The following is a 19,548-nucleotide window of genomic DNA, read 5'->3' on the forward strand; positions in this document are numbered from 1 at the left end:
TACAGCTCCAAGTCTTTTGGGGTGTGTCTCTACCAGCTTTGCAGTTTTTGCTCATTCTTCTTTGCAAAATAGCTCCAGTTGAGTCAGACTGGATGGGGAGCGTCTATGAACAGCAGTTTTCAAGTCTTGCCACAGATTCTCAGTAGGATTCAGGTCTGTAGGACTTTGACTGGGCCGTTCTAACACATGGATCGGTCCATTGTAACTCTGGCTGGATGTTTAGGGTGGTCGGCCTGCTGGAAGGTGAAGTCTTTTGCTGCGTTTAACAGCTTTTCCTTCAGGATTGCAGTGGATTTAGCTCCATCCAAAAAGAAAAACCTCCCCACAGAATGACGCTGCCACCACCATTTTTCACCGTGGGGATGGTGCATTCAGGTTCATGAACAGTGTTAGGTTTCTGCCACACATAGCGTTTACATGTCGGCCAAAAAGTTCAATTTTGGTCTCTGTTTTGTAAAAAATTTTGAACACCATGTATCATTTTCCTCCCACTTCACGATTATGTGCCACTTTGTGTTGGTCTATCACGCAGAATCCCATTAAAATACATTTAAGTTTGTGGTTGTAACACGACAAAATGTGAAAAAAGTTCAAGGGGTATGAATACTTCTGCAAGGCGCTGTATGAGGTTTTAGAGTTGGACGAGCGGAGACAAGGAGCAGATGAAGAAGATCCAGCCGGATCACTGTCAGTCCAGTCAGTCATGTGATTATTTATTATTATTTCCGTCTCCTAGGTGACGTGATCGTGGACATCAACGGCGCGTGTGTGCTGGGGAAGACTCACGCTGACGTGGTGCAGATGTTCCAGTCCATCCCCATCAACCAGTACGTGGACATGGTGCTGTGCCGCGGCTACCCGCTGCCCGAGGACTCCAGCAACAGCGAGGAGGCCTCGGGGGGCCCGGGCGCCTCCAAGGACCCCTCCCCCTCTCCTCCCACCTCCTCCACTCCGCAGGACGCTCACTACACGCTCCCGGACGGAGGAACCCTCTCCAGGCAGACCGCCGCGGTGGCGCCCATGACCAACGGGGGGCGCCACCACCACCATCACCACCACCACCACCATCCGCATCAGCAGCATCCGCACCACCACCACCACCACCACCTGGCGCACCCAGAAGGCCCCGACCCCACGCTGCTGCAGCCGGAGCTGGTGAGCGTGCCGCTGGTGAAAGGGCCCGGCGGGTTCGGCTTCGCCATCGCCGACTGCCCCCTGGGGCAGAAGGTGAAGATGATCCTGGACGCCCAGTGGTGCCGCGGCCTGTTGAAGGGCGACGTCATCAAGGAGATCAACAGGCAGAACGTGCAGACGCTGAGCCACTCCCAGGTGGTGGACATCCTCAAAGACCTGCCGGTGGGCAGCGAGGTCAACGTGCTGGTGCTCAGAGGAGGTGAGGTCATCACTGGAGGAGCCAGTTGCACCCGTGCACGAGTCAAGTTAAAGGAGAATAAAGGAGAAAACTAAATTGTTTTCCTGATGGTCACCCAGTGTTGGGGGGAGCAAAAACGCAACTAAAATTGATGCAGGCAAACCGGATGGCTACCCGGCGCTAGGGATAGCGACAACACTAACCTATGGGGGGAAATCTTTCAACCACAACAAACACTTAAAAAACAATCAAATATCTATGGTACATGACTCGAATCCTTAAACACTGAACTTAAAGGAGAAGTGCCGTTTTTTACAACCTGGACCTTATTTCTGACACAAAATACGGTTTACTCCCCCATATAACTTTGGTGTTGTTAGGCGTCCTTCCAATGATATTTAGATCCATTCGATAGCCGCGTATAGTGGGAGTGATTGGGGCATCAAAATGCAGCCTCTAAATAACGCATTACCTGCGGCGAAACTCGTTCATTTCACCAATATTTTGTTATGATTCACTAGTGCTATTCCACAAGAACACCACCAGTTACCATCTATTCGCTGGCAGATGTTCCTCTCTCTGCCTCCACATCCTCCTTTCAAAGAGCTCCTCATCCATCTGATAAATATTCAGCCAGGTTGCACAAAACTAGCAGGAGAAAATTCCAGGTAAACAAGCCACCCATCGCAAAAAAAGTGAGAGTCGCAGAGTGAATGAGCCTTTTTTTTTTCTTAATTGCTTTATTAACAGTTATATAGAGAACAATACTGTTAAGCCAGGGATATTATATTTATAATGCTTATTTCAAGGCTGCATCTCGGTGCCACGATCACTCCCACTATATGGACATACACAGCTCTCGAATGGATCTAAAATATCATCCGAAGGACTCCTAATGACACCAAAGTTATATGGGTGAGGAAACAACCGTATTTTATGCCAGAAATAAGGCCCAGGTTGTAAAAAGCAGCACTTCTCCTTTAATCCTCACAAGTACTGTCCCAGCTGGCCCGGGTCGCGGCGCTGATGCTGTGTGACATCTCTGTTGTTAAATCGCTGCTGTCTATATTAATCTACTCAGGTTACTGACAACAAACAGGTGTTAGAGCCTGGAGATAGTCTGGCGCTGTAGTCTCACGCTTCTGAAATCATTTTAATCCCCATGCAGCTCTGTGTCGCCTGTGGTCTGTTTCTCTTTCTCTCCCTTCTCTCTCTCTCTCTTATTCTTTCTCTTTCCCCCTAAAAGAAAAAGTAATGAGTGAAACAACAGGGAGGAGGAGACCCCCCGCTGGATTTGAAATTAATTTTTTAAAAACAGTACGAAAAAAGACCCGGCGCCGACAGAAGTCAACTCCTGAGCCCGAGAGAGTTTGAGATTTAACACAACCAGTGTTTTAATTTATATTTTAAAAAAGTAACAGTGTCTGAGGAGGTCCTGTCGATATTTTCCCGGACAACGCAGACTTTACACCCCCCCCTCGTCCCCAAATGTTAAATAAAGCAATTTCATGCTCTGCTCCACACTAACTCTGCATCGCTCCACCATGCGCCTTCCACCAAACAGGGAGCAAGTCATGCTTAGTCACACGGTGAGCGGTGCTGGGAAGGGGCGCAGAGAAATGGCAGTTTGTGTGATTCATGCAGGAGAGACGGAGCACGGTCGGTGGGCATTCGTTTTGCCCTTCTTCTTCTTCTTCTTACTTCAGGCATTCACTGATTTGAAGGGGCTCCTTGTGCGTGTCTGCCCTCGCTGCAGTGCAGTAGCCTAGATGCTGATGCTCGGAGCTCCAGGGGCTCGTTCTGCTCATGCGTTTCCTTTTTATAACTTTTTTTTTTTGCTTGCGTAGCAGCCTTACATGTATTTTACGATATATGTGCATATGCAGTGTGTGTATGTGTGTGTTATATGAGTACTACTACTACTCGGAGATCACAGCTTTCCAGGACTAAAAGGAGCAGCGCTGCAGGGCTTCCCTCAGGTCACCACACACACCAGGATTAGGTTAGGTTCTTCTTACTCTCACCCGGGGGCCAGAAGAACTCTCTTTCCGATTACAGCGGCAGACAGAAACGAAACAGGAAATGATTTGGCCCTGCTCCCTGTTCGGGATTTAAATGTAATGTGGAAATGAGACCAATTCGCCCCTTCCCGGTGGGACGTTCACTGTGCCCAGCGCCTGAGATACGATGTGTTATATGATACTGGGCCGTCAATAGGAGACACAGGGATAAAAACAAAACAAAAAAAACTATTATAAACTTCATGGTTTTTGCTGAGACACGTCATCTATTTAAGATATAACATCTGGAAAGCTAGAACCAGTAGAAACATCTGGCAGACTGAACCCAGACCAGTGCATGTTTTCCCATGGTTTAGGTGTAGGGTCACCTCTGTGTCTCATATTGACATTAAAACCATCTCGCTTTTTTTTTTATTTGCTACTGGAGTGTACTGCCCCCTACTGGTTGATTTACAGTATGACACACAAGTGTGAGGTATGAGAACAAACACACAACAACCTCCAGGCAGGTTCACAAAGGTGACAAAGTGCAGAACAAGATAAAGAAGAAGTGTGAAGACGAACCGATCAGGAAGGTCCGACTCTTCCTCTAGGCCTCGGAGCCGTGTGTGTGTGTATGTGTGATCTTCAGATGTTTGCTGCTTGTCTTAATAACCTGAATTAATGATTTCATCTCCACTGCTTCTCCTCCGTCTGTCTCTGCCCACAGGTCAGACGTCTCCTGTGAAATCACTCAAACCCGTAAGTTGAAGCCTTTTTTCTCTCGTGTCTCGTTGAGCGAAACAACAGAACAGACTCCACGCTAAAGCTGCTGCTGAATTATTAAACAGAAACGGTTTTTAACTTCATCTTAGTTACCCCGCAAGCACCACTCAGTGTGTGTCAGTGTCTGTGTGTTTGTGTGTGTGCTGTGGTAGCTGTTGTTAACTACATTATTCAGGGAGCCCACATTAGCCAGGCTGTTATTTCTGGAACTGCATGTGGGTAAATATGCTGGCTCCTGGCAAACTGCAACTTAACATCCCTCTGTGTATGGGTGTTTAAGATGATACGCCATGTTCAACAGCTTGTTCCTGCGCTGCTGCTGCTGCTGCTCCATGTTGCTCTCTTAAAATAGAGAGGAGCTGAGGCAGCAACAGGCTTACTCATACTGTTGAACTGGTGCAGCACAGAGAGACGCTGTGTGGTTACACTGGGTTTAAAAATGAAGAGCAGGTGCGGCCTCCTCCTGCACCGACAAACAGCTGCAGGACTTGTTATCCGATGTATTGTTAAATAAACAATAAGGAAATTTGAGCATACCAATCAGCGATTAAAAGCATACTCACCTTTAATGTTGTTTCCTGGTTTGAGCAGCTTAAGAGTCAAAACAAAGCAAGACAAAGCTTTCCAAAATAGTCAAACTGGGCAGTGCAGAAATTACAGGCTGCAAACAAACTACAAAACTTACAAAATCCTAATGACAACAACCGTCATCTACGTCAGATGTAGATGTGGATGCAGTGTCGTCTAAGCCAAACAAAGTGTATGTACATCCAAGAATATCCAAAACAAAGACCAAAGACAGGATCCACACACCCAATGAAGCTCCCAGTTATTTTGAGTGAGAAAACATTGCAACCTGAAACGTTGTTCATCAGGCATGAAAGAAACTCTTAATAATATAATATGTCGGTGAACTCATCTTGCTGGTGGTCGGACAGTAATCATCATTATTGAGTATCACCCAGTTATAAGCCAATCAGACCAAAGCTAGATGACTCTGCCTTTTGGGAGGAAATAAGATATTATAACAAGTAAATAAGAACGAACAAAAGAGAACAATCATAATCAAAACAATCATATTACATTAATATTAATATGAATTAATATGAATTAATATTACGTCCTACGACCTTATCACACAGCACTTTATATCTGTTTATTCTCTCTCAGTCCTCACCTACTGCTCTTTGGTTGGATGTGACATGTCATGTTTTTAGTGTACTTGATTTCCATTTCAATAGTAGACAATAAAGTGTTTTTTCTATTCTATTCTATAACATATTATACAGCAGAGGTCTTCAACAGGGGGTCCGTGACCCCTAGGGGGTCTGCGGAGGTACTACAGGGGGGGAATCACTAAATTCTTGGTTGATTAGACATTTACATCAATTTGACTAACAAAATGTCTGTGCAGGAGCGCTTACTGGACTCGAAAATCTTTTCTTGGAGGTGCTCTTTGGATGGGACAGTTATGATAGTTGAAGAAATATCCAAGGCGCTCTCTGTCAACAGTTAAAAAGCCTTTATTGCTACAGTATGGCTTGTTTGATTTCCTGACAAAGGCGTGTAGACAAAACGTGTAGGAGTTTTTTTTAAATGTTAACATGATCAAGCCATAGCAATAAAGGCTTTTTAACTATTGACTGAGAGAGCCATGGATATTTCTTCGACTATCAGTTTGAATAGCTTGCATCATGCATGATTATCATGCAATTGACAGAAGTTGATACTGGCATTGGTATCAGTAAAGGTCTGTTCATAAATGGCAGTGGCACGGCCCCCAGCTCACTTTAAAATAAAAACATAGAAATATGAACCTGTGTATTTGCTTAGCTTAGTATTAAATGCACAATGAAAAGGTATATGTTTATACTTGGCCCTATAGGCCCAGTTTGATATAAGATATAATTTTATTCAGTATACTGTATACAGTAGGGGGTCCTTGCTCCATCTCTCCATCAGTTTGGTGGGTTGGCCGGAAAAACATTGTATAACATACACGGTTAAGGATAAATGCACAGCAGTGTTTTCTCATATTAACCCTTTGTTCCTGTGTTGCAGTGCACAGCTCCCATATCCCAGCCTGCTGTCCAGCAGCCGTCCCATCCCGGTCCCCAGCAGCAGCAGCTTCCACACCCGTGCTCTCAGCCCACAGCGCAGCCGCAGCGACAGGAGATGGTCGACAGCACGGAGACCCTCAGTCAGCCGGAGCTGCCCCCCAACCCGCTCACCTTCCCCGCCAACACGCTGCGCTCGTCCTCTCCCAAACCGGACGCCTCCGAGCTCTACCTCAAGTCCAGGGCCATGCTGGACAGCAAGCGTGAGTCTCCACAAAAATCATCACATCGAAATAATTTTTCATTTGATCCTTTTGACGATGTGATGATATATCATCAAGAGTAAGATGAGACAGCCAAGAAAAGATTGGTCTTTGACAACACAGCAAAGACAAAAGACAAAAAAAAGAAAATACTCAGAAATAATGATGGCAATCAGTTGTAAGCCGGTTGCCAGAGCCTAAACATCAACAATATCGACACTGCATGGTATTAAAACAGCAAAACATCTTGACATTTGAGGAGCAAATGATGCTAAATTGCTCAGTTTTTTAAATCAAATGTTATTTTACGGCAATTTTTGTAATAAAGGAAAAATAATATCTGCGTTATCCGAGCAAGATCTGATTTCTTTGACTGATTGAATCATTTCAGAGCTCCCCCGCTTGTATTATATAATGTAATACATACACTGCCCATATGACCATATGATAACACATAATATATTTTATTATACTCCTCTCTGCAGCTCCTAACACCAAGGACCTGGATGTGTTCATCAAGAGGAACCAGGAGTCGGGCTTCGGCTTCAGAGTCCTGGGAGGCGAGGGCCCGGATCAGCCGGTAGGTAGCACATTTAAAATCCCAAACAAACCCTCAGACACCAGGAGGATCGATACTTGAGCGGCGTTCACTCACTGAAATTGTGTGATTCTCTGCTGCTGCTGCTGCTGCTGCTGCTGTCGGACGAGCGGGAAATAGGTTGTTAAAAAGCAGGGAGCCTCAGAGGAAACAGCAGCAGCAGCAGCTCAGAGGATTTATTCCCTCAATGTTCACACGCTCACTTTGCCGTCCTCTCTTTACACCGTCCGCCTGTCCTGTCCTGTCGCCTTTCGCAGGTGTACATCGGCGCCATCGTGCCACTCGGCGCGGCGGAGAAGGACGGGCGCCTGCGGGCCGGAGACGAGCTGCTGTGTATAGACGGCGTGCCGGTCAAGGGCAAATCCCACAAACAAGTCCTGGAGCTGATGACCAACGCCGCTCGCAACGGACAGGTGATGCTGACGGTCCGCAGGAAGCTGGCACACACAGGTGAGTGCAGTCTACGACTATGTTGAGGGGCTTTGATCTTCCTTTTTTTCTTTTAACTAATCCTTTAAAGGGATAGTCCAACATTTTGGCAAATTGGCCCATTGCCATAATCCCTATAGTTTTAGGAGTAGGTTCGTTACCTTTAATTGTCGGTGCAAGCTATTTTTAGAACGGTGGAGCAGAGCCGTGAGCTGCTCAGAGCTACGCTACAGAGGCTAATGGGATTTCTTGGTTTCCCTCATCAAACTCATCAAATACACAATCCAACAACTCCGAAACGCTCCGGTGCACAAGTTGTGACCTGCACATTCACCACGCTATGAGATAATAACAGAACGTTACCAGACAGAGTTGTTTTAGAGGTAAATGCAGAGACTGCTTGCTGAAAAACTGCCCCCGACGGGAACGTGCATCAGCAGTTTTGCATGAATTTACCTCTAAAACAACTCTGTATGACAAGGTTCTGTTATTATCTCATAGCATGGTGAATGTGCAGGTCACAACTTGTCCACCAGAGCGTTTTGGAGTTGTTGGATTGTGTATTTGATGAGTTTGATGAGGGAAACCAAGAAATCCCATTAGCCTCTGTAGTGTAGCTCTGAGCAGCTTCCGGCTCTGCTTCGCTGTTCTAAAAACAGCAAATAAAGTTAACGAACCTACTGCTGTGACTATAGCGATTATGGCAATGAACCAATTTGCCAAAATGTTGAACTATCCCTTTAAACTTGTTCTGGATGTTTTCTTATAGCAGATTCAGTTCAACCAAGATCGACTTATTCTATTTTATTCTAGGGCCTCTCTCTCGCTCTCTCTCTCTGTGTGTTTACTTAAATCAAAGGAATGTGAATGATTTTTTTCATCTCCCTAAACAGGTAAAAAGAAAAAAAAGAAAAAATGTCAGACAATAAACAGCTGCAGATTGTTTGCTTTGTGTTTATCTGTCCGGTCTGTTTGGGGCAGTGTAAAGGGCAGTGAAGATTAGATCAGCTGCTGGAAACGAATTACATCTCAAAGGATGGAGAGAGAGAGAGAGAAAAAAGAATATGCTGAGTTTTCTTTTTCAAAAGCATAAACCCCCCCTTACCCCTCCCCATGCTGCATTCAGGCTTGTTTACCCCACAAATACTCGCCGCATGAATAGTACAAGCACTTTTTGAAATTACTTTGATTTGATGTATTGCAACAACGGCTTTGATCACGTTGCAGAAATTAAGCATCAATCATGTGAGGGTTTGTGCTTCCAGAGCCGAGCTTTAGAGAGAGATTCCCTGATGCCGACTGACAAAACAGGGACTCAGCAAAACAAACACACAATGAGCAGAGATTGAGGTAGATCAGCTCGTCTTATGAATAACAAATTGTAAAAAAAGAAAAAAAGAGGGGGGCTTTCATCTCAAGTGTGGAGTTGACAGCTTTGTATTTCATGTGTGTAATAAACGCAGCAAAAAGGCTGTCTTCAATGAAGCCGCTGTGAGCTGAATTATTTATGGAGCGATCTCAAGACGGACAAATTGGAAAGATTTTTTTTTTTCCCCAAATAATTGTAAATGGATTAAAATGTAGGTCATCTAAACTGGGATGACCAGTGTTCAGAATAAACATTAGCGCTGTCCTGCTGCTGCTGCTGGGGAGTGGATATAAAAGTCTCTCTGTATAAGAATAGTTTTTGATGTTCCTGTTAATCTGTGATTGGTCAGACGGCGCGGAGGAGGAGAGCGGTCAGCAGCCTCACCAGGTGGCGTCGGCCCAGGTCAACAGCTCTCCCAAGATGCCCCGCACGGAGGCGTCAGGCGCCGTCCAGCAGGCCCCGCCCCCCCGGCCCGAGTGCTTCGACGTGACTCTGCAGCGCAAAGACAACGAGGGCTTCGGCTTCGTCATCCTCACCTCAAAGAACAAGCCCCCACCCGGAGGTCAGCACTTACTCAACACAAACAGACTCACTTTCATTTTTAATTATTAACATAAAAAGTTTGTCGGAAAATCTATGAATGGGTTAACACGACCTGTGACACTGTCTCCATCAGCATAAACCCTCTCACTTTGAACACGCTGGCGTGATCAGATCACATGGCGTTTTCAGCACTGTAACAAAAAGACTAGGTCACCTGGAGCGCTGCTTTCAACTTCACTTGAAAGAGCAGATTTGAAAGTTTCTCCCAGTTTTTGTTTGACGTTGATCGACCTTGTAAAACCGGAGATATGATAGTTTTAATTTGATGGTGTGATGGGCAGGTGTCACATTTCTTATGATATATTTGTCATTTTTTGTCATTTTACAAATCAGCTGATACGACTCTGCATGATTTTTATATATTTTTGGGCACAATATCTTAATAAAGTCGGTTAAAGTGAAATATAACTGTCAGATCATAGAGGTGAAGTTGTGCTGAAGAAAACAGATACCAAACATGGGTATGGTAAACACATTCATGATGTGGTGTATAAAGGCAAAAATAAAAAGTGTTAAAAAAAAAGAACCCACAATATTCTCAGACTTCTAAAGGGTTACAGAGTCTTTTACTCTTTAATTTGTACTTTGCTTTATCCCCAAGAACCTTTATTTTGTGCCAAATGCTAATTGGGAAATGTTGCACAAAGCACAAGCACAAGCTCACACAGCTGTTTGCACAGCTGCAGACATTCAGTCTTGTTATTTCTAATCAGTTCTTATTAATTCATCAAATTATGTTCATGAAATTATTTCACATAATGTTCTGCCCTGTTCAGGCCTGTGTCTTTTGCTCTGCTTTGTTATTTGAGTCGATGATGTTGGGTTTATTGACTGTTTCAGTGATACCTCACAAGATCGGCCGTATAATCGAGGGCAGCCCCACGGACCGGATGGGTCAGATGAAGGTGGGGGATCGAATCTCCGCCGTCAACGGCCGCTCCATCATGGAGCTGTCGCACAACGACATCGTCCAGCTCATCAAGGACGCCGGCACCTCCGTCACCCTCACTGTGGTGCCTGAAGACGGTGGGTCAGAGGCTCACACACACACATAAACACACACTTTCTCTTCTGTGAGTCATGCTAAATGTTGTGTGTTGTTTATTTAATAGACAACGCTCCTCCATCTGGAACAAATTCAGCCAAGCAGAGTCCTTCAGCACAACACAGAGCTGTGGGCCAACAGCCTCCCAGCTATCCAGACAGGTACACACACATACACATGCACACACACACACACAATCCCATAGAAGCTCAAGCAGCATTCACACAGGCTTGTCAGCGCCACTGGAGACAGTCTAATACGAGTTCTGCCACTTGAACCATGAATTAGCCCCAATCCTCTCAGAGCCGGTTCCTGCTTCACTGTGGCCCCCCATTACCGTCTCATTGTGGCCCCACACTCTCCCTGTTATCCCTATGGACAGACCAAATCCCCCCCCAATGGCCACTGTTGGGTTTGGCAAAGCAAAGAAAAAGACACGCATTAATAGGGGTGTCTCGCTTCTTCTTTGATCTCTCTTTTTTTTAAACGAGATTACCTGTGTCAGACTTTTTAATCCCGTTGCTGCTGCCGCAAATTCTCCATCATGGTTTCTCACCCTTTGCATCCTTCTCTCTGTCTCGCTGTGTGTGTGTGTGTGTGTTCCTCCTCTCCTCATTTAGCCCTCTGTCCATCCCTTGGCAAAGCACCCTCCCTCCCTCGCTCCCTCCCTCCTTCCCTTCTCTTCCATCTGCATCACATGCTTCAGGTCAGCCCCAGACTACAGTGTGTAAACTGTTCTCCGTGCTCGAGCAGCTAAGAAGGCCCGAGCTCCTTTTAGTGCGTTAGCGCGGCTAAGTTCCCACAAAGGCATTGTAATGAGCTCTGCGGAGCATTAAAGTGTGCCCCCCCGTTATCTGCCACTGAACTGTAAAAAAAAAGCAGCGCGGCTCTTTGAAGGATTTACATTGGTTGTATAATGAAACCAAACGGAAAGAGGCTTGTGTTGCTGTAATGGAGGCGTGGCGGTGTGTGGATCACAGTGGACACCTCAGGCACAGAATAAGACTGAGGCTTTATCTCCAAAATATGGAACAACTCTACTTTCTACTTTTCATATGCTGCAGCTCACACACACACACACACACACACACACACAGGCATTAATGTTAACATGATACACATAACTCATGGTGAAGGGCAGAGAAGAAGTATAGACATTTTTACGTACAGGTCAACCCATATCAGCTCTTAACTCCCTCATCTCACCTCCACTTTGGATCTGTATTTTATGTCCATAATAAATGATATGACAGTAATGCATTACATTTACTTGAGTAGCATACTGAAGTATCTTTTTCCAGTGTTTTGAGTATGATTTATGTTTGCAAAAATGTGATAATCCGTACACTGTGTTCATCACAGGAAAACCAATCACAGCCAAGTCCTACACTGTGAGTGTAGATAAGGACTCTTCACCACTGAAGTCCATGACTGAAATTTTAGAAATAAATAAACCAAAAAAAAGCACAAGCAAAAATAAAAAAGCAAAAAGAGGAACAAAAATTGTTATTTTTTTTTAATTCAGTCGTGTGTTTATGGTCATTTCTTCTGCTTTGCATCATTTTCTACCACTAATAATATGTGCACAGCATCACTATGTGTATATTACAGTGCTGGTTCTTAGTTTTATATGACATTTTTATGCCATACTTCATATTTTTTATTCTTCTGTTTTTATATTATTTGATATTTTGTTTCTGACCTTTATTTCTCCCCCCTGGATATGAGACATTTACCAGGTTCTATGTAAATGAGACTAAATATAGCTGTGATATACAATATGTGGGTCACCCTCCGTTTTTTGCAGGAATGGTGACACTGACATGAGGAACTCTTTTCTACAAAGAGACACAGGAACACTCATCACATCAGGTCCAAAGCAGGTACAACCAAAGTCACAATTACTGCTTTTATACTGCATTTAATCCCCTTTATTGCTGCTGATTGATGCAGCTATTGCACTTTCTTGCACCATGCATCAATGATTTTCCAAACTTGATCAAACTTGTGACTTTTACCGCATGTGTGTGAAGAACAGGAGGAGCACCGGTCTCATACATGTCCCCGTCTTGTCTGTGAACCACAGGGCTGTTTTGTGGTGGAGCTGGAGCGCAGCCAGCGCGGCTTCGGTTTCAGTCTGAGGGGAGGGAAAGAGTACAACATGGGACTGTTCATCCTGCGCCTGGCCGAGGACGGGCCGGCTCTGAAAGATGGCAGGATACATGTGAGTTACCTAACTGCTCTCTGACCCCGAGTTATACTACTTTCAATGACACTGGTAAATCTTCCTCAGGAGTTTTCACCAGCCTGACACTATTGCAGCCCTCAAAACCACTGTCCAAAAAAAACAATAATTATATTTTTCCAATTTGTAATGTACTGAATGTATTTAACCAGGCCTGCATGATATGAGCAAAATGTGCAATGACACTGGTCAATATTGCGATGAAGATATGACTTGGGATAAATAAGCAAATATTTAAGTGTGCATATTAACCATACAGTTCCTGAGTCTTTCTGCTTTAATATGTATCCTGAAACACTGAATAGAAAAAGAAAATAATTGTGTTTAATAATTGTGACATGTTCATATCGCGATGACGATGAAATTACAATTAACTGGTCAGTCCTACATTTAAGATAAACTCTCTTCAGCCAGCACTGGAAAACTGTGACACTGAAGAAAACTTTAAAACTTGATGAAGTTGGGGCGGTGTTTAGCTCAGTTGGTAGAGCACCCGCCCCATGTGTTGAGGCTATAGTCCTCGCTGCAGGCGGCCCCGGTTCGAGTCCCGCGTCGGACGGCCCTGTCCTGCATGTCATTCCCCCCCTCTCTGCCTCCCATTTCCTGTCTCTCTCTCAACTGTCCTATCGAATAAAGGCATGAAAAGCCAAAAAAATATACTTTAAAAAAAAAAAAAAAAAACTTGATGAAGTTATTTTAATGGAGCTTCCTCTGTCTATGGGCTCTAAGTGGATTGATGGATGTTTATTTGCTCTATATATACAGTATATATCACAAGATACTGGCGTCCTCGGAAATTGCCACTCACACTGAATCTAAAAATTCATGTACCATGTCTTTATGTTCAGATATGAGATTTTTTTTCACTCAAATTGCGAGTAAAATGGGGAAAGAAGTGTTTTAAAACATTTAATGCTTCCATGAGCTGCAGCTGCAGACCGATGCTGATGTGCAGACAAAATCCGTGGGCCACTTAACGCACTTCACCGAACTTTATCTTGTTTGATTAAAAAAAAAATCTGAAAGACTCGTCATGTGCATCATGTGATATCTGTGCGTCGCAGGTCGGGGATCAGATCGTGGAGATCAACGGCGAGGCCACGCAGGGCATCACACACACTCGGGCCATCGAGCTGATCCAAGCGGGCGGCAACAAAGTCCACCTGCTGCTGCGACCGGGCCAGGGCCTGGTCCCAGATCACAGTGAGTGGCTGCTGAGAACCTGCCTGCATGTTCACACGGTGTTGCCACCGCATTTATATGTCTACAGTATATATATACACACAGATCTACGCATATTAGCATATTAACCATACAGATATATAGCAGCGTTTGTATGGATATGCTTGATAGCAGGGTGCTGAGTTTCTTTATTCTCATGCATGTGTTGCAAGCTTCTCTCTTGACCTCTCTCCTCTCATTCTCTCTGGATCTGTCTTTTTCTTGTGCTCTTTATCTGCCTTTGCTTTCTCTGTTTTCTGCACCAGCACGGCTCTCTGTTTCTACCTATTTATCTCTTCCTCCTATAGGTCTGAACTCTTCTTCCACCCTGTGCTTCTACATGAAACCAGAGCATCACTAAAGGCCTCACTGCTTTTCTTGGTCTGTCCCTAATGGCCTTGGTAAAACCTTATACTCCTCCTACTGTTTGCCTCTGACCTCTCCTGTCAAAGTGATTCATCTCCCAGACTCCAAGTGTCGTCCTCTGTCCCCTTACCTCATCCCCCCCCCATGATCAATCTGAACTAGATCAGTTATTAGTGACTAAGTAAACACCCCATATGTAATAAAGTAGGAGCGTCTCTGGAGGGCTGAGCTAAAGCAGTGAGTCCTAGAAGAACAAACAGACCTGCAGGAGCACTGGGAGGCTTCAGAGCCCCGCTCACTTTAGTTTTTATTTATTTATGTATTATTTCTCCACAAGTATTATTACCAAACCTGGGATGCCACTGAACACACACCTCATCCTGAATGAAGATGGCGACCCCCCCACCCCTCGGGAGAAAAAGCTTGCCTTAACTAGATATTGATCAGTTGAGTGACAAGTGGTAAAAAAAAAAAAAAAAAGGATTTGTGTGCATTCACTGGCATCAACCCTTTCAATCTGAAGACCCAATTAGAATGAATTTCTACGAGTTGTTGCTCCTAGAAATCTAAAAAAAAAAGAAAAAGCTCATTTCAGCACCACTAAGTCCATCACTCTTCTTTTTTTCTCTCTCTGGTTTTCTGCTGCATATATCTGCTCTCAATCACAGCTGTGCAATTCTTATCAGCTCAGGGGAAAATTGAAACGTCAGTGCTGGGTGAACGCAAGCACCTTTTTTTTTTTTTTTCATTGATGGTTATGTCGTCGGCTGATATGTATCTCAAACAAGGCAAATATTTAGAGGGATATTACAGGGGGGGTTATTACAGAAAGGGAGGCAGGTTGCAATATCAGGATATTGTGCTTTTTTGCATGACATGTAATTTTCCCTCAGTTTTGTAGAATAATAGATTAGCTCCTTTAAAGGGAGAGTTCAACATTTTGGCAAATTTGTGCATTGCCATAATCCCTATAGTCTTAGGGGTAGGTTCATTACCTTTAATTGACGGTGCAAGCTGTTTTTAGATCGGTGGAGCAGAGCTGTTAGCTGTTCAGCTAATGCAATGGAGGCGCATGGTACTTCAGCGTTTCCCTCATCAAACTAAATACACAATCCAACAACTCCAAAACACTCTCGTGGACAAGTTTTTACCTGCACATTCATCGCGTAATAATCATGTATAATTATGTAACATTACGACACATGAAGCAAATACTCAGAACTACTTGTGCTTTTGAAATCACTCGTGTCTGGAATGTAGTTCCAGCTGCATTTGCCTCAAAAACAACTCCATCTCGTAATGTTACAATGTTACATGATTATTTCATATGCATGTGCAGGTCACAACTTGTCCACCAGAGCGTTTTGGAATTGTTGGATTGTGTATTTGATGAGTTTGATGAGGAAAGGCAAAAGTACCGTGCGCCAGCTCGCGGCTCTGCTCCGCCGTTCTAAAAATAGCTTGCACCAACAATTAAAGATAATGAACCTACTGCTATGACTATAGTAGGGATTATAGCAATGGGCGAGTTTGCCAAAATGTAGAACTATCCCTTTAAGGGACGTATTTTTGAGTGCGTAGGGTTTCTCACTCTGCGCTGCTTGTTTCTCAGGTTCAAAGGACAAAGTAACCATTCCAACCTCAAGCTTCCCCAGACTCTCTGTATCTGACGGGCCGTCTTCTCCAGCCTCTCCATCCTCCGTCTCCCTCTCTACCTCCGAACTGTCTCCGTCTTCGCCCAAAGTCTCCGTCCCTGATGAGTTCTCCGGCGGGGGCGACCCCAGGGCCTCCGGTTCCCCCGGCAGCGGGCAGCAGGAGCACGGCAGGCAGCCCGGCGGCAGATCGAGAGGACAGCAGCTCCCTCACCACCACAAACGCACCACCAGCCCCAGCAGCGGCAGCAGCACCCAGACCAGAAAGCCCAGCAGGAGCGACTCCAAGTCCGCCAGCCCCAAAAGAGCCACGACCGACGGCTGGGCGGATCACGCCGAGCGCTCCCACAGCCCCAGGAAGGCAGAGCGAGGCCACAGCGGATCCTTGGAAGATATGAGCAAGGAGAGGAAAACCCAAGGGCAGAGGAAGGGCTCCAAGAGAGACCAACAAGACCCCGCCTCGCCGTTGAAGAACCTGGAGGAGCCGTCGCAGAGCCCCCGGCGTCCGGCTGGCCAGCAGCCCGGCGCTCCGTCCGGAGACGGGAAGGACTGGAGGTTCAGAGAAGACGAGGCGGTGGCGGCGGCCTGGGGGGTCGCAGAGAGCGGAGACAAAGGCTGGGGGACCAGCGAGCGCCACAAGAAGGGCAGGAGGGCCGAGCAAGAGGCGCAGAAAGCCTCCTCCCACGCGCACAGGGAGAGGGCGGGGTCGGACGCCGGCGGGGGCGGTGGCGGCGGCGGGACCCTGGGCCGGAGGGGGGGCAGCAGCGGCGGGCGGGAGAAGGCCGATAGAGAATACTGGGAGAGTAAGCAGCAGGACCCCAGGGGTTCCAGCAGTAGCATCCAGGATCCCAGCTGCAACGGGACCAGCACCAGCAGCAGCAGCAGCAGCAAGAAGCCCCCCATCACCCCGGGACCCTGGAAGGTCCCCAGCACCGCCAAGATCCAGTCCCAAGTGGACACAGCGTACGCAGATGTGTGACGTCTGCAAGAGAAAGCTGAGCCTCCGACAGACAGACGGACAGACATTCAGAATGGAAGGACTTTTTGTTTTGTATTGTTTTGTTTTGTTTTGTTTCTTTGTTTTTTAAAGCAATCTCGGACAAAGCAGATCACTGTGTAACCAGCAACAGAGCTTCTCATTGCTTCTGATTCTTTTTCTTTATTTTTCATCCATTTTGCCTCAGTTAGTTTGCATCAAGCTGCTGATGCCTGATCTGACGTGCAGTACGTGCTTCTACCTACATGAGTATTAGTGCTGTACTGAGGGTGTGTGTGCGCGTGTGTGTGTGTGAGACAGATGGGCTGTGACTGTGATTTTTTTGTTTTGTTTTGTTTTTTGTTAGACGTGACACTGAAGTCTTATTTTGTGCCAATCAGAGACTCCGGTTTGTAAAGAAGCTGCTGCGTGTTGTTGTTGCACTCGTCGTTGTGAGACTTTTGTGGGCGAACTGGACGAACTGCTCGACCCGGTGACCGATGATGAAGGATCCCGCTCTGTTTGAGTCTCTCTGAAGGTTTAAAAGACATAATTCACACAACATCACTCAGCCGTTGCTTTCACTGATGGATGTAAAGAAGAAAAAGAAAGAAAGAAAGTGAGACTGGTTAAGTTTCTCTGCAGAGGTGTGACAAGATGTTTTCTAAATCATCTCTGCACTGTTTTTTTTGTTTTTTATTATGAGAGCAGGACTAGATTTGTGAAGTATATATGTGTGTGAGTGTGTGTGTGTGTGAGTGTGAGTATGTGTGTGATCCCATTAGCTTATCAGAGGGTTGACAGACTTACCCCCCACCCCCTCGCCACCGGAGCTTTATATGCATCAATCAGCAGCAGACACCAGACCAGATACTTGTGGATATAGTTCTAATGTTTGTTATTATGTGTGTTTAATAATAAAAATCATAATGTAATTTATTGAGATTATATATGTAAAACAAAACATATCCCGTGCAGAGTCATTTCACTTTTCGATGTGAAGTTACAGACGTAGAAACAGAACGCATAGACCGACAGCGAGACTATTAGAAAAACAAACAAACTGTGATCTATATTTTCTGTTTCTACGCTTTCAGACAGTCACATGAGCCTGATCCATAATGTTGTCTACTGTTAGCAGCTCTGTATTTAGGCCCTCTGGCTGTGCGTGTGTGTGTGTGTGTCTGAGAGAGAGACTGGTATAGGCCTGTGTATTTTTCGGTATCGCTGTAGCAATCGACTATACTTAATCGGAAACATGTATTTAAACAGAAATAATTACACATATATTGATATATAATTTTAGATGAAATTGAATTTAACAAGAGCTTGATTGTAAGGAAGCGAGACCTCTGCCTTCAACTTATACTGAAAAACCTTAAGAGATATTTTTTGTTTTTGTTTGTTTTTTACCATCATAAATGTCAGTTGTTCTTTTTTTTTCACCTAATTTGTGATTTAGCTCCTGACCCTTTTTTTTTTTCACTGAATGGTTAATTATTAATGACATCACAGCCGTCATTTTTTTTGTGTTATAAATAAAACCACACTTCAAAAGAAAGTAGTTAATTTCCCACTCACAGATGAATTATACAGCGTAGTGTGAAAACGGCTTCATTCGCCTCTTTGGGAGTTATATTGGAAATGACACTATGAAGTTTCTCAAACTTAATTAAACAGGGATTTAAGTTCCACATGAGAAAAAGAAAGAAAGAAAAAAAAACACTATTTTTTTTATGTTATTTTATTATTTTGTAGGAGTTGTGCCCTGTTCTGAAGACAAACTGTGGTGTTGTTTCAGTGTTGCTACTGTGGAGTACAGAGACATCTAGTGTTTGATCCACTGCTCTCCACCACCTCAGTCATTTTGCCTGAACAGTTACCTCCATCAGCCTGCCTGTTGTTGTTGTTATTATTAAGGATGTACAGAAGTAACACATGATGCATCTCTCGGGTCTGTGAGACCGTCTACTTACTAATTTATTGTCCACTTTATTAATGTTGAACGATGGGCTACTGTCTGTGTTATTTACTGTTCATGCCATTTTACCATGTATGATACTGTGGCCTTGCATTGCTCCAACATAGAGAACAAAAAAAGAAAAAGAAAGAAGAAGTCTCTCAGTTTTGACATCATGGTAGTTGTAAATGTTTATAATAAATTGTACAGCACCTGTATAAATATTTGCCTTCATGCAGAAAAGAAAAAAATCCTCTGTAAATTGTTTCATTATTTTTTTAAGGGAACTGAGAGGAAATGATATAAAATGGGTGAAAAGAAATAAATAATCTGGTCATGGCGTTCTGTTCATGCACTGATAAATAAAGGTTTACTGAATAAACATGGCAGCTCTGTTTATTGATTTATTGGAGGTTTATTGATCCTACATTTAACAGCATGGTATTAAATGTGTCATGAGTTCCTGTTCATAGTTTACATATTAATGTGTTAAAACCTCACACACACCACTCAACACTTGGGTTCGACCCCGGTGGTTTTTATTCATTTCCCTCTTCTCTTCACCGTCCTGCAGTCAGTCAGACTCGGTGAACGGCCGCCTCCCGT

General features: G+C 44.6%; 1 protein-coding gene across 7 annotated transcripts in view; it reads left to right on the forward strand.

The window, feature by feature from the left end:
• Window positions 1-19,324, forward strand: part of magi3a (membrane associated guanylate kinase, WW and PDZ domain containing 3a) — a 141,602-nt gene extending 122,278 nt beyond the window's left edge. For 6 of the 7 annotated variants that reach the window (XM_085782715.1, XM_085782716.1, XM_085782718.1 and 3 more), the window contains exons 10-21: window positions 737-1,393; window positions 4,103-4,134; window positions 6,220-6,478; window positions 6,964-7,058; window positions 7,334-7,526; window positions 9,224-9,436; window positions 10,318-10,503; window positions 10,590-10,683; window positions 12,330-12,405; window positions 12,609-12,746; window positions 13,832-13,970; window positions 15,967-18,617. In XM_085782715.1, coding sequence (XP_085638841.1) covers window positions 737-1,393; window positions 4,103-4,134; window positions 6,220-6,478; window positions 6,964-7,058; window positions 7,334-7,526; window positions 9,224-9,436; window positions 10,318-10,503; window positions 10,590-10,683; window positions 12,330-12,405; window positions 12,609-12,746; window positions 13,832-13,970; window positions 15,967-16,985 — 3,101 coding nt within the window. In that variant the 3' untranslated portion in view covers window positions 16,986-18,617. Of the gene's footprint in view, window positions 1-736; window positions 1,394-4,102; window positions 4,135-6,219; window positions 6,479-6,963; window positions 7,059-7,333; window positions 7,527-9,223; window positions 9,437-10,317; window positions 10,504-10,589; window positions 10,684-12,329; window positions 12,406-12,608; window positions 12,747-13,831; window positions 13,971-15,966 lie in introns of all 7 variants that reach the window. The other variant, XM_085782722.1, reaches the window with a different exon arrangement.
• The last annotated feature ends 224 nt before the right edge of the window (window positions 19,325-19,548 follow it).

Source organism: Trachurus japonicus, chromosome 7 (assembly GCF_045865225.1).
Source record: "Trachurus japonicus isolate A0001 chromosome 7, Traja_1.0".
NCBI lineage: Eukaryota > Metazoa > Chordata > Actinopteri > Carangiformes > Carangidae > Trachurus > Trachurus japonicus.